At 39.7% G+C, this 15,084-nt stretch overlaps 2 protein-coding genes across 2 annotated transcripts; one reads left to right on the forward strand and one right to left on the reverse strand.

Annotated features, from left to right (window-relative positions):
• Positions 1–1,197: 1,197 nt before the first annotated feature.
• On the reverse strand, positions 1,198–14,008 carry LOC113143025 (dual specificity protein kinase CLK4-like). Its single transcript, XM_026328460.1, has 14 exons — positions 13,986–14,008; positions 10,555–10,666; positions 10,274–10,368; positions 9,820–9,982; positions 9,448–9,514; positions 9,249–9,362; positions 8,983–9,149; positions 8,534–8,628; positions 8,241–8,370; positions 8,053–8,135; positions 7,873–7,952; positions 7,474–7,564; positions 7,229–7,395; positions 1,198–1,289 (listed from the first exon to the last, which is right to left on the reverse strand). The coding sequence occupies exons 2-13, from the start codon at positions 10,589–10,591 to the stop codon at positions 7,240–7,242; spliced, it is 1,278 nt and encodes a 425-aa protein (XP_026184245.1). The 5' UTR covers positions 10,592–10,666; positions 13,986–14,008; the 3' UTR covers positions 1,198–1,289; positions 7,229–7,239.
• On the forward strand, positions 2,776–4,079 carry gpr119 (G protein-coupled receptor 119). Its single transcript, XM_026328544.1, has 2 exons — positions 2,776–3,247; positions 3,403–4,079. The coding sequence occupies exons 1-2, from the start codon at positions 2,776–2,778 to the stop codon at positions 4,077–4,079; spliced, it is 1,149 nt and encodes a 382-aa protein (XP_026184329.1).
• Positions 14,009–15,084: the final 1,076 nt, after the last annotated feature.

The following is a 15,084-nucleotide window of genomic DNA, read 5'->3' on the forward strand; positions in this document are numbered from 1 at the left end:
TTCAGGAGCAAATCATCTGCCTCCATTTAACCCTATCCTCTGTATCCTTCTCACCCACACCAACTATCCTCATGTCCTCCTTCACTACATCCAAGAACCTCCTCTTTGGTCTTCCTCTAGGCCTCCTTCCTGGCAGCTCTAACCTCAGCATCCTTTTCCCAATGTATTCACTGTCCCTCCTCTGAACATGTCCAAACCATCTCAATCTGGCTCCACCACCAGTGGCGGTTGTTGTTAACCTGGGCCACGACCGATCCGATATGCAAGTCATATTTGTGATTCGCATGTTTGATTTGGCTTAGATTTTACGTCTGATACCCTTCCTGAAACAACCCTCTGCATTTACCCGGACTTGGGACCGGCACATGAAGACACTGGATTGTGCTCCCCTGTGGTTGCACTGGGTGTTCAGTGTGATTAAAAAAGATTATTTTTCCTCTCAGGTTGCTGTGGACTCATAATGAACCTGGTGAAACTGCACTGGGTGAGATTAGAGTGTTAAGGAGGTGTTTGTGTGACTGAATGAGAAGGTGTGAAAACACAATCAGGAAGGTTGATGTTCAAATCCAAATCTTCTACCAATATTCATTTATGTTTAATTATATAATATATAATTATAATATATAATATATTTTTCTCAGGAATATACAGACATACTAGCAGTTCTATAGGCATTTAACGTAAAGGTCGCTCTCTAGTGTCACTTTGAACTAAGAATATCAATGTGGAAGTTTTGCTTCAGGAAACATCTGGGGATTAACAAACTAATTTGGAATAATAAAATTACAATATTTTACTAAATTAAAAGAAAAAACTTTAATTAGAGACTCTATTTATATTAATGTAACAGCAAACAAATGTCAAAAAATACAAACCTTTTACTTCACTGTGTACCAAAAGGTGAAAGAAAAACATCCTGAAACCTGATAAAATACCTTCATTATAGTTAATGATGTAATTTTGACTTTCTGAATCAAACAGTTGTTGTCCCCTTGAGTTGTATTCACCTCAATCCTCTTTTACTTGGGAACATATTGATTTATGGAGAAAAAATGTAATGTAACTTAAATGTAAGTTTAGGTTTAGGTGGGGATTTTTCAGATTGCTCCATTTTCTGTTTTTCTTTAAAGATTTTCTCTCAGAACATACTGTAACTGCTACTTGATGGTTTGAGAAGCTGGTGTGATGCCAGATGATGTTTTGAGTCTGCAGCAAGAAAGCATCATTAGCCAGCTCTATTTGTATGTGAATCCTAGTGGAAAATGGTTCCATCGTGCCAGATGTCTCTCCTGGGGACAAAACAAGACGACAGCCAGCAGGGTTAGAGTTTAACTAGGCCCATTCAGCTCTTTACAGCACACAAACATAGTTGTAGATGACTGTGTTTTATATTGCTGAGTTAAATAGCAAATCTACAGTGGTGCTAATTTTAAATGTAACACTGCTAATGATCAACATCCCTGTCTATTCCATCCGTATTACTGGAGTCTGGACTTCCCTGGACTTCAACAGGTTTACAAGGTGTCCCCAGGAAAAGGAAGAAGTGTCCCCAAATAAGTGCATCAAAGTTAAGCAACTTTAATACAATAATGTATTAAGTTAAGTGTATAGTGCTGCATCTTCTTCACCTCATTGTCATGCGTTGGATATTGCTGCCCAGTGATGCTGGAGTCACTGATAATTGATAGGTAGTGAGGACTGTTGTAGTAGGTGTTTTGCCCAATGGCCACAAGGGGAAACAATAAGCACATTGTACACTTCCACAAATGACACAAAGGTGACAATTATGGGATGTTGAAAGTGCCTTAAAAAGATCATTTTTGTTCTTTTAAGAGAAAAGACTGAAACCCAATAACTTTAAAAAAGGCCATTACTGATTTCCTGGATTTAGCTATTCACCCATTTACATTCATTTATCCATTCCCCAATCAAGTGATGTTTGTTACGCCTACACTATCTATAATTAAGCCTTAGTTTAAAAAAAATCTTTATAACAAATTATATTTACAGTAAGTTGATAATAAAAAAAGATTTTCCTGCCTGGGAGAGAGCCAACATGCAGACGCCTGGGGTAAGGGTCAATTCAACTGAGGCAACAACAGCGGAAGTGTACATGTGTTTTGTGCTCTTATGTGTGTGTGTGTACATACAGTAGGCTGCATGTGTGTGAGGGGAGGGAACAAGTGCGACCTGTTGATAATGCTGTGACTGTCTCTGTCCTGCCTTTGTTGAAGGGATTTTAAGGACACTGATGAGACCACTGAGAGTGAATGAATGTTTTAGGAGCAAGATCAGTTTAAAACTTTGACATCGGTCGTCGCAGAAACATCACAAGACACTGGATTCATGGAACAGGAAGATTTTGGCTGACAAGACTTCATTGAAACAGTTTGACTCTCGACATGCTTGGCATTTAGATTCAGTAACATGTTTAACTCCTGGAGCAAGTTATTTCATGTATATTTTACAGTCTTAAGGTTTGTTAAAGATTTAATGTGTGCAAGTGTTTTATTTTTCAGTGACTTAACTGCAAGTGCAACATTTTGTGTTGTGATGGACAGCTGTTACTGGTAAAACACTGACTCTAAGCAGTGCCAGCCCATCTCAACTGCACACAGACGTTAAGAATTTCACCTTAGAATGTTTTGTTTCTCTTATTATATCAACATGTCTTATTTGACTGGACATGTAAACACCGAGTCCTCCAGTGTCATGCCTCCTGACTGCATGGCCTCCAACCAGCCGTTAACCCAAGGTGACGTGAGGCCTTGGGTGATGGGTGTGATCCTGAGCATCGCTGCCTGCCTTATTGTTTCCACCAATCTGCTGGTGGCGGCTGCTCTACTTAAGCTACTCTTCAAGAAGAGCAGCCAAAGCTGGTGCTTTGTCCTCAACTTGGCACTGGCTGATGCCCTTGTGGGTGTGGCCATCACTGGACTGGCAACAGAGGACTTCAACAGCGACAACAACAAGCTCAATCTAACTGTGAACCAAAACAGCCACATCACTGCTGATCCTGCCACAAATGTCACACCTCCTGTTCAGGGCAAGACCCGATGTTTGATGAGGATGGCGTTTGTGACATCACCCTGCACAGCATCTATAATGTCCATGTTCTTGATCTCACTTGACCGCTATGCAGCCATCAAGATGCCCCTGCGGTATTCCCTGCGGTCTGGGAAAGGAACAGCATTTGTGTCTTTGGTTGCTCTGTGGATCAGTTCCCTCACTTTGGGATTTTTGCCAGGTGAGACTTAAAACTGTACAACTGGTAAATTAATTTATGGTCTGTTTATGTTAGTGATCAGCTCCTCCTACTATAATACTGCCTGCAATCAAAATAAGGAAATGGTGCAAGCATGTGTCATATTTGAAATAACCTATATCCTTTATTTCCCCCAGTCATGGTGCAGCAGCTGCAGGTGGAGGGCTACAATGGCTCCTGTGCCTTCTTCAACGTTATTCACGAAGTGGGCATCATTGTTTTATTCAGCGTGTGCTTCTTCCCTGTGCTCTCTGTGTTTGTCTACATCTACCTGGACATCCTGAAGATTGCCTGTAGCCACCAGAAGCAGATCTGCCAAGTTAGGCAAGCAGGCTCCAGAATGTCTGACCACAATGACCATCAACATTACCAACATCATCACCAGCATCTGCAACTGAGGAGCGGTTATTGGAGTCATGTCAAGGCGCTAAGGACGGTAGCGGTGCTTGTGGGCTGCTTCTTAGTTCTCTGGTGCCCCTTTTTTATGGTCTGCATAGTGCATGTTCTCTGTCAAAGCTGTAAACTCGCAAATGTGTTGGAGAATTACCTCTGGCTGTTGGGGCTGTCCAACTCACTGATAAACCCTTTAGTGTATGCCTTTTGGCAAAGGGAGGTACGGCTGCAGTTAGCAGCCATGTTTTCCTGCTTTACAGGCAGGTCATTGGCTGCTGGACCGCCTGGAGTCACAGAAAGATGTGACCCACACTCACCTCAAGTTTGCGTTTCTGGTGGAGATACTTTCAACCCTTCATTGTTGGGGCCAACTGACAATGAGTTACACACTACTCCACTATCTACTACAACTACCTTGTGAAAGAAACGGGAAAACCAGAAAAAAAAAACACCTCTCTGGTATTCAGTGACAGTAGACAAGAGACTTATTAAAATGACAGCAGTAGAATAACATTTAGACATTTTTTTTTCCATAGTTCCCTTTGAGACCAAGGGGGTCAGAGGTCAGTGGCAGTGCGAGGCAGGAAGTTCAATGGTCCAGTTTCACAGGCTTTGACATACACCACAGAAAAGTCCACAAGGGTTTAGGTCTGTCCCACTGTGGAGTCAGTGAATGCATGAGGGACTGTCAGTGACTTGGAGCACTTTATGCACACTTACTGCAAGGCTGATGTTCCATAGAGACCTACAAAGGATACTGGCTGTGTGCAGCCTAAGGAAACGCCAAAAAACTGTGCTGAACTTTAAGAAAACAGGGATGATAAAAGAAAGAACAATGTCAAACTGAACGTAAAATTAACTTGTGATGTGTACTAATTTATTTTTCTGCAGTGTTTGATTCCAACTAAGCGATTTACACAAATTTACACAGCAAATACTCCCAATCATTTAAAGTGCTAATTGAAATATGAACCTTATTTCTGTCCAATGACACAAAGAGAAAATTGTAAGTACTAATGGGGTCTAAGCACACTGTTGCAGATCAGACCCAGGAGCACCACAGACCAAAGGCAATGGAGAAGCCACAAGCATTGACCATTATGGCTCAATACAAGGTTTCCACACTCATCTGTCAGATCTGCTATCTGCTACTACTCAAGTGGGTTTCTGTTCATGGGATCTAATGTACATCCTGTTTTTTGCCTGCTTGTGTCCTGATTGGTGGTGTTTCTGTTAATTATACGCCTTTTAAGGACCTCATCCATGTTTTCTGATCACATGAACACCTCTGTGTCTTTTTCCTGGACTGACTTTGAGTTAAGGTTTTGAGTCCACATGATGTGGTATCTAGTGTTACAGCTTCCCTTGATGCAGAGAAGACAGTCTGGTCAGCCTAAAGGAAATTTGTGTGGCACATAAGCACACTGAGCATTGTGTAGTGTATACTCAGTGCGCTCAGGTGGAATTAATAAAAACCTTTGAGTGTTCCACACCAGTGTTGCCAGCTTGTCTGGTTTTTACCAATAAAAATGAGATTATATTCCAATAAATCCTCTCAACCGAGCAGTTTGATTGTGATTTACCAGGCACAGTCTGATATACTGACAAAGTGCTGAGTCCTGTTGAAACCCTGAAGCATTCTTATCTTTTAAGGAGCTTCTGCAACTGTTTCCCAAACCCCTCCTTAAATGCCTTTTGTCTAAACTAAATTTACTGGCTTATCTCCAGAAAATAAGAAACTCTGTCTTTCTGTGCCAACTAAATTAGGCGGGACCATCACAGATAACAGCAAAGATCACGAGACAGACAAACCCATGATAGTATACATCAAATGGATGGCTTGGGCCTCAGTCTCACTTTGTTTATGTTGTTTAATTACATCCATGTGATTTAGAAGTTTTAAACTGATATTTCTCAGACAACAGATGAGTCAGCTCTTTATCTAAGTGGCCACATCTTCTGCTTCTTCTTCTTCTTCTTTTCCTTTGGGCTGCTCCCTTCAGGGGTCGCCACAGTGAATCATCTGCCGCCATTCAACCCTATCCTCTGTATCCTCCTCACCCACACCAACTATCCTCATGTCCTCCTTCACTACCTCCAAGAACCTCCTCTTTGGTCTTCCTCTAGGCCTCCTTCCTGGCAGCTCTAACCTCAGCATCCTTTTACCAATGTATTCACTGTCCCTCCTCTGAACATGTCCAAACCATCTCAATCTGGCTTCCCTGGCTTCTTCTCCATAACATCTAACATGAGCTGTCCCTCTGATGTCCTCATTCCTGATCCTATCCATCCGCGTCACTCCCAGAGAGAACCTCAACATCTTCAGCTCTGCTACCTCCAGCTCTGCCTCCTGTCTTTTTCTCAGTGCCACTGTCTCTAAACCAGACAACATTGCTGGTCTCACCACTGTCTTGTCCACCTTTCCTTTCATTTTTGCTGAATCTAAGTGGCCACATGCACATGTAATATTTCATACTTGGATAACTGTTCAGTCATGGAAACTTCCTGGGCTGCATTCATCTTGATAAAGATCATTCAGTTTAGTTCATATCAACAAACCAGTGATACCAGTGATGATTTCTAGTGAGGTTAGATATTTACCATTGACTTTACCACTGCAGAACCTACATAAAGTCTAATCAGCTGATGTGTAAACAGAGCTATTTTTGCATTACTTTCTTGTTTTTTTAAACCAGCCTGTGGTTTTAAACATTACTGTGTCATAAGAGGTTGATACAATTCTTCTTTCATACAAGCATATCTTCTTTTTAATAGTTTTGGCATCATTTCGTCAGTAATAACATCATACTCACAAACATAGAATAACACTGTTGTAAACCAATGAAGTCACTAAGAGAAGTCAAATAGGTAAGAAACAAGGTTTTTTAAGCAAATTCCCAGGTTAACCAAACTTGTTTGAAAGAGGAGGTGAAAGTAAAGTAAAATTAATATAAAATAAATTATTCTCCATAATTGTCTGCTGCTAACATTCATCACATTTTATAGACTAACAGTCTGGTTAAACTTACTTGTTTAACTTTTCTTCATATAATCCATACTGTACATAGTATATTCTACAAACCTTGATAGTTTACTGTTTTTTGCTGTTAGATAGAAACACACCCTCATTAACCTTTTAGCTCCACACTGCATAACCTGGTTGTAATATGCCCCTTGTATTCATTCCTATTTAACATGACTGTACAAAAGGGCATGAGTACTTTCACTTAACTACCAGTCTGGCCTTTCTCCCTTCCCTCAATAAATGTCTGAGCAAGAATAAATAACAGTAGTAACATAAAATTAAGGTACACCAAAATGTAAAATATTTATTAACAAACTGCTGACAAAAATGACTGAGAGTCATTAAGAAATACACAAAATTGTTTCACTTGACTTATTACATTGCCATGTGAAATGTGGGGTCATTATGGGATGACAAAAAATGTGTTTCAAATAAACAGGAATGCTCTCCACAACTGTTATTGTGACTATGAATACACATCTTTAAAATAATCAACAAGAATTAGATTTACCTGAGGTAGAGGTTGAATATATACAAATGCATACATGTGCTTGTGCTAACTGCGCTGATGCTTCTGTGCCCTGATTGGGCTGAAGAAGGGGTGCCACAGCGCCTCTTCCAGTGTGATCCGTTTGCACACATCGTATTCCAACATGTTGCTGAGCAGGTCGAACAGTTGCCGCTCCTCCTCGCTCTCCTTCCGCATGTACTGCTGAGAAACAAACAGTTACTCTGACTTCTGCTGCTGCCTCATGGCTGCACCTGATTGGCTGATCTGAGTGCTGTGTACCTTGAGTGGTTTACAGTGTTTCTCGATGTAATTATCAGTGGCACTCCGCTCATCCCAGTTCAGATGCTCGTTGTGCACGTAATGCTGCTTTCTACGTAGACGACAACAGTGTATACACATCATATCTGTTTACAATGATGAAACCGTAACATTCATCAAATTCATATGTGGATGATCCTGGAGCAATGTAATGAGAGCTATCAGAAACAAATATTACAGGGAAATACCAATAACAAAAAACAATGGGCTAAAAGAAGCTTGTGCTACAGGGTTAAGTGTTTTGCATTGTGTAACCCTGTGACATTACACAGAGCAGGTTTAGCATTAACTTTAAATAAATAAAAATACAAGGGCTTAAGTGAGACTGATTACAGCATACTGTTATGTCTGTGTGGTTACCTGGTTTGTTTTAGAACATAGGGGGGAATCGGTCCAAGGATTTTCTCCATCATTGCCAGATGTTCCTTACTGTCATGGGTCTGAAAAGAAAGGCGAAAGAACATATTGTTGGGTAATAGATGATGTCAGTGAGAGTGTTTATATGCAATCACTACATGAATTATGTGTGTGTGTGTATACCGGGAAGAGTGTACGTCCCAGGTAAAACTCCACAAGAATGCAGCCCAGACTCCAAACATCACATGAGTGGTTCCAGCCCAGATCTAAGCACAAACACACACACACACGCACAAACATATTATTCGTATTTTATGGCAATTATGTGTGTTTGTGTGTGAGCGTGTTTAGGTGTGTGAGTTGTGTTATACCCAATATGACCTCTGGAGCTCGGTAATGGCGCGTTGACACTAGGGATTCATGGTGTTCATGGTCAAATGTAGCAGTGCCAAAATCTACTACCTTCACATCCAGACTCCTTAGTTTTCTCTCCTCACGTTTCTGACACACACACACACACACACACACACACACACACACACACACACACACACACACACACACAATGATAAATATTTTTCACTACATGTCAACATCTTGAAATAATAGCATGACCTTTTAGTTGGTATTGTGTTGTTGGAACTTGGTTTTACGAAACTTTTACCTTCTTATCATTATACTCCAGGTCATAGTCAGAGCAGATGAATAGGATATTCTCTGGTTTCAGGTCTGTGTGGGTAAGTTTGTTATGATGCAGGACTGTAAAACACACACAAGAAGACACCCTGTACTGTAATTGCACATTCATAAAAGTCTTTTTTCTATGCATAGCGCCTCAAAGTCCAACACAACACCAGATAAGCTCATCAGCATTTATTTACCTGTTCCTCAAACTTTTTTAATGTTTGAGAGAGAAGAATTTCAATATGGCGACCCAAGTTGCTATCTGTTGATTTCAACATTTATATCATGAACAGTTTACTAAACCAAAATCATGGCAACTCAGTTATTTTGCAGATTCTTGCATCCAAAACGACCAACATGAAAAGTTACTATTAATGACAACGTCAGGTGTCAGAGGTCACAGGGCTGGAAGAAAGTTACTTGACTCACAGCAGACAGCTCTAAAGATTTGGTAGGCCATGTGTCTGATCTGTGCCACAGTGAACGGCAGGAACTCGTTCTGACAGAGGAACTCGAAGGTGCTGATGCCGAGCAGCTCGAACACGATGCAGATGTGACCTTTGTGCTCAAACCAGTCCAGCATCCTCACACAAGCACTGGCAGGAAGAAGGAAGAGAGAAACATCAACTCAAAATCCATGTTGATAAATTATTTTGCATGTATGTGTTTTATCTGTCTGTTGCAGTTACACTCACAACCTGTTGTTGTCATCCAGGCGGTTGATCTCCTCCAGTACTGCAATCTCAGACCTTGCTACTTTACTAAAACACTCAATGTTCCCCACAATCTTCACAGCTACATGCTCATCTCTGCTAACAAAAAAAAAAAAATCTGAGCAGTCACTATAATTATAAGTTAAAGTCAAGGTGGAGGTTGATCAGCATGCATGCATACTTGTCTCTGTCAACACACTCCACCACTTTTCCAAAGGCTCCTGCTCCCAGCGTTGAGACGATCTCGTCTGGGAGGAACAAACAGGTATCATTAGGGGTTGGGCAATGTAAGCAGTAAAGTGTTAAAAGGCTTGTGCTTCCAAATAAAGGTAATTTTTTCCATAAAAAGGCTGGGTACTTTCAAACACTTACATCTTAATAGTAGTTATGATACATATTGTAAATCAGAGCATTAAGAAAGGTAGTGAATGGTGTAAGACCTGTAACATGTACTCCTGGTTGTAGTTACTCAATGAAGAAGGCAAAGTTACCTTCAGGCTTCTGTGTTAGAAACTCAACACAAGGACAAAAAATAAAGATAGAATTTAAGTACATCTTTCTTTCATCACAAGGCCAGTGTGATATATCAGATGTCCCTCTTCATCGTCCTCACAGCTCATTCTCTTCTGATCATCATCATCATCAGTAGTGACAGAGCTCTCACCATGAAAAGCAGATTCAAGCGGCAGCAAGTTGTCGTCGGACTGAGTTGAGTGCTGGATAAAAATGGAAGATGAACTGATGAAGGTGATGAAGATGCACACAGTTGGACATTAATTTACCTCAAAAACACACTTCCAATGAATCCTTCTAGTTTAATTAAGACTGAAAAACAGGAGAGTCTGGCAGCACTAAGATTAACATTTAACAGCGTGGGCATCTTGCCTGTTAAGAGGGCTACAAGGAAAAGGAAATGGCACCTGTAGATTACTTAAAGCAATCTTGTTATATTAGGTTACAGTCTACTGTTATTTTAGAAAATATTAAATAGAAAGAAACCATCATACTGAGTTATCAGGTTCCAGGGAGGTGCTGTGTGTGTGTGGGTTGAAGCTTCCAGTCTTTCTGTTGGTGTTATGGTCTGTTTTATAGTTGTCGCCATCTACCAGCAGGGAGAAAGACAGACAGGTGATTTCCTGCTGTATTTAACCTGCTTATCAAAATGACAAGCACCAGAGAAGTCGGTTACCATCTAACCAAAGTCAGTGTCTCCTGACTGTACATACTGACTTCGTGTGAGACATGAATTTAAGTTGAAACATCAGAATTTAAGTGGAAATATTGTTACCTCTCCAGGAACTGTAGCTGTTGTCCTCCTCTCCCATATTACTACTGCCCACGCAGGGCTCTGTGACCCCACTTTGCTCCCTCTGATCCAGTCTCTGAATGTGTGATGAGAACTGGACAGGTAATACAGAAAAGCACATAATGATCTTCAAAATATGACCTTTACTGCCAATGCTCTCTAACAAGAATAAAAACCTGTTCCTTTAATATTTAACCATACACTCGCATTTCCTTATCAGTACAAGGAAAGTGGTTCTAAAAATAGTTTTGGAGAGCATTAAAACTCACAAGAGCTGTGCACAAATGAACTACAAGAAATGACAAGAATGCATGTTTCTGCTGTTCTGCCACACTTGTTAAAGGTATTTAGTTATTTAATTTGGAAAAAAAAAAACTTAATTCAACTGGGACATCTCAATCGACCTTGAAAACATGCTTAGGAATGTCACAGCTCTTCCACTGTGCTTTGCCTGTTACTTAAACCTTCTCCCCCCACAGCTCTTAATCCACAGGAGCAAAGGTTTCCCTGTCTGTTCAACCCCTAATGCCCTCTTCTCTGTTTCCAAAGCTATACATAGTGTTAGACCATGCAACCTAAAGCCTGTTGGTCTCTCTATCTCTAAGGCGTTCCCTGGTATTTTCGAAAAGGCATTTTCACAACCCCCCCATCTAGGAAGGCACCTTCGAGTTATACACAACTGACACTGAATATATTTCAAATAATCCACAAATTCAGTTTGACTGAGCTGAATTTATGGTGATATATTCACATGATTTCATTATGCAGCTCATTCAACAAGTGCAGTGAATAACGCTAAGAATAATAAGCAGACAGAAGTATCAAATATTACACCTGTTTTATAAGATATTCTTTTAAAAAATATAGAATCTATCAAGTTTTTAAATTTTAATTGTATAACGATATACAAATCTGTCTTAATCTACACGACAACTATACATATACACTTCATTTCTTTTTATAGGCAAAATTTTGATCCAACTAATGTGTCATTGAAGACATCTTTTTATTATTCATCATTAAGTTTATATTATTCTAATGTTCAAAACACAGGGTTCCTTCTATCAATTTCACTTTTGCAAATTAATGTACAACACTATCGTATTTTTTCCTCCTTATTTATAAAGCTAACAATGCCTGGTCTATCTCTTCAGATTCCCTACCCTGTCTGTAGCCCCACTCCCACTATGAATATATTCACTCAAAAATAATAAATATATGCATATTGGTGGGATTATTTTCAGGATTTAGTGCTTTAGTAGGTTTTTTCTTACAGCTGGGTAATCAACATTTGTGGGCCACCCTCAAGAAAGAACATGCCATACATTGCACCGGTGTGGCTCACTGATGTCTTTTTAATCATTTTGGGACAACAATGGAGCTCTTTGGCAAAGAAGTTAGTAAAACTCAATCATTGTTGGTTTTGGTACAATAATAAGAAAAACATAGATAATTGCTAACCTTATCTTAAAAACTATGTTCACCCATGGGTGAATGACAGTTTCACAACAGCATGTCCACAGGCTTACAGTTTGCAGAAGCAAATGTGATGGTATGCAGATTCATCATGTTCAATGGGCCATGAGCATTACACTTGTCAGTGCTTCTGATATTTCTTCATGCAATCAACACTTCTCTCTGTCCCTCCCTGTCCCTTTTCCACAAATAGCAGACATGTCATATACTGTGGGGCCTTCTCTCTCTAACTGTGTTAGTTCCTACTTATCTTCTCATCACCTCTTCCTCCACCCCTATATCTATGCAATTACTTAATCATTCCACCTTTTGTACTGAAATTAAACATTAGTGCCATCTACAATCTGCCATAGTTTAATACTCCACATTTAGGAGCTTTACTTTTTTATAATGATTTGAAGGAATGTTAAGTCTTCCCAGGGCAGGGTACCCCTCCCTCTCTCTGCTGCATGCCTCTCATGTCTCTGATTAACTGTAAATCAGTGCTGACGGTGACTCCCTGCTGATGACAACCTGCAAGACCGTTGTCTCTCACTAAAGATTCTCCAATTATCAAAACTCTTCCAATCTTCATAGATCTTAACAGTATTAATACAGCTAGACTAAGGGAGCCCACTGCCACCACTGAGTCTAGATGTATCCAGAACATTATATATATTAATGCCTTCAGTCCCACAAGGATCAATTCTTGTTCCTTTGACATTTAAATTATGTTAAAATGAACTGATTTTATTTGATTTTAATTGATTTTAGTTCTGCATCCGTGCGATGGGGAAGAATAAACTTGATGGGGTGTGTCTTCTTACCACTGAACCAAAGTGTAGGACAAACATACTTTATTGAGTGTCTGAACTCATTCCCCTCAGGCCTTGTTGATTCTTGAAGCTCCATTTTAAATGTAATGTAATCAAATTCAGTCCACACGCTTAATATACGTGATTGATAGCTTAAATTAGCAAGGATTATTTGGCCCTATCTGATGTTTTTTTAACAGTTCATCTGATACAGCTGAAAATACACTTGAAATCTAGCCACATTCTTAAGTCTGTAACCTGACCATCACACACAACTCCAACAATGAGCACTATGCCTTCTAACCAGACTGCATACAGTGCTGTGTTCATTCATGCAGTCTCTTAGAGATACCGAATCATAGTCAACGTCAATAAATTTGCTCAACACCATGCCTGTTAAATCTCACACGATAAACAAATCTGATTTGCTACTGGTTATAACAAATGATAAAAATTTGGCAGCATTTTTTGTAAAATGGAAGATTTGAACACAGCTCCTCCTTTTGTATGTGGTAAATATTATTGGTCTAAGAACCCATTTTAATTACTAACTTAATAAAAATGTAAAAAAATCATTTCAGGTGACTCTACTGCAGCTAATGCAGGATTTTGCATTTCCCTGTTGTTCTGAACTGTGTGTATCACCATATACTGTACTACAGTGTCAAACGGCACAAAGACAATGCTGTTTGAACAGATATACAGCTTCTAGTGAAAAAAAGCTGAGCCAGATGAACAATATATAGGACCTATTGGTTTGTTTTTAAAGCAGCAGGATTATCACCTGTTGATAAAGCAAAAAACATGTTACTTGGTTAGCAGTTGTACCATGTTAACACATCTCATCCTTTTTGCTATAAGTGCTATTTAATTCATTTGTGTTGAGTGGAGTTGTTATACTGTGTCAATGCTGACTTTTCTGTCTTTTTCTGTCTTGATTTTTTTAAACTTTATTTATTCATTTATTTTAGGGCAGATTAAAGTTTTGAATATTGGCACAAACTCAATGACTTGTAGCTTTACCTCAAAAATATCGATTTCAGCTTTCAAAGCCAAATAATTGCTGAGGTAAAGAGAGACTCCTGCTCTCACTGGACAGTTAGTTGTATTTTAGTTGTATACAGTAAGTATTTTTCTGCTTACCTGACTTGTGCTGTTGTCTGTTGCTCCTCTCTGCTGGCGCTGTGTTATCTGGTCTCACACCGTTTGTCCCCTCCTCTTATTCTTCTTCCCACCAATCTATCCTGGAGGGGATGGTTGCCATGCTGCATTGCTGCCAATGACAGACAGAAATAACATCTATGCTGCAATAAAACATTATGCCCCACAGAAAACCAAGACGTGGACATTCCTACGTACGTCTCAGCCAGCTGCAGTGAGAAGGGACACGAAGAACTGCTCCAGCCTTGACCCATTGCGTGACCCAGCGAGGGCTCTTCTTTCATCACACAGGAGAAAACATAGTGTACTGTGTCTGAACTAGAACCGGTCATGTACGATGATGCAGGATATTCTATGATGTACTCTATGAATGGGACACAGGACACTAACTATAATCTGCCTTTTATACACAACTACTAGTTCCATGTAAACACACTGACACAAGATCATTGCCCACAACTGTAGGTCTACACACATCACTGTTGTATATTGTTAGCTTCTGTGAATGTCATTTCTATATTTGGTCAGGAAAAATTTACTCTTTATTCTATTCTGAGCAGTAGCTGTGTGTGTTGAGATGTCAGCATGAGAGGCATTTTTTATCCTTTTGATGCTTTAACGAGACTTTAGACTTTAGACCAACGGAGAGGATTAAACTTCACTTATGTTAATTGCAGTGGAGGAATATGTCACACAATTGCACCAAATATGTTTTTTGCCCCCAGTGATAATAATGTCGTGAAATTAGCTTCATACATTCAAATGAAAAATTATGATTTTTCAGCCTCCTCTGTACTTGACATTTACTACAAGTGTTATCGGGGTAAACCATCATGCTAAATTAAGATGTTAAACTTAGACATCCATGTTTACTGCGTCATTGTGAGCATGTTAGTATGCTGACGTTCTTTAGTCTCCTATGGCGTTCAAAGCATCTCAGAGCTCCTAGTGCCACTGTAGGCTTCAGCTTAGCTTAGCGCCATTATTTGAAGCACTGTATAAACTATTGCTGTATTCACAGTTAATGCTTCAGTGCAATGAATCTGGCACATTTAAAAATTTTTTTCTTATTTTTAAACTT

Source organism: Mastacembelus armatus, chromosome 14, assembly GCF_900324485.2.
Source record: "Mastacembelus armatus chromosome 14, fMasArm1.2, whole genome shotgun sequence".
NCBI lineage: Eukaryota > Metazoa > Chordata > Actinopteri > Synbranchiformes > Mastacembelidae > Mastacembelus > Mastacembelus armatus.

Bases quoted from the DNA above. Each gene is read 5' to 3' on its own strand.
- gpr119 (XM_026328544.1), top strand. From the start codon at position 2,776: ATGGGTGTGATCCTGAGCATCGCTGCCTGCCTTATTGTTTCCACCAAT. The intron at 3,248-3,402 runs GTGAGACTTAAA...TATTTCCCCCAG, and splicing joins CACTTTGGGATTTTTGCCAG to TCATGGTGCAGCAGCTGCAG.
- LOC113143025 (XM_026328460.1), bottom strand. From the start codon at position 10,591: ATGGGAGAGGAGGACAACAGCTACAGTTCCTGGAGAG. The intron at 10,369-10,554 runs GTAACAATATTT...CCCTGCTGGTAG, and splicing joins CAGCTACAGTTCCTGGAGAG to ATGGCGACAACTATAAAACA. The intron at 7,396-7,473 runs GTACACAGCACT...TTTGTTTCTCAG, and splicing joins AACACTGTAAACCACTCAAG to CAGTACATGCGGAAGGAGAG.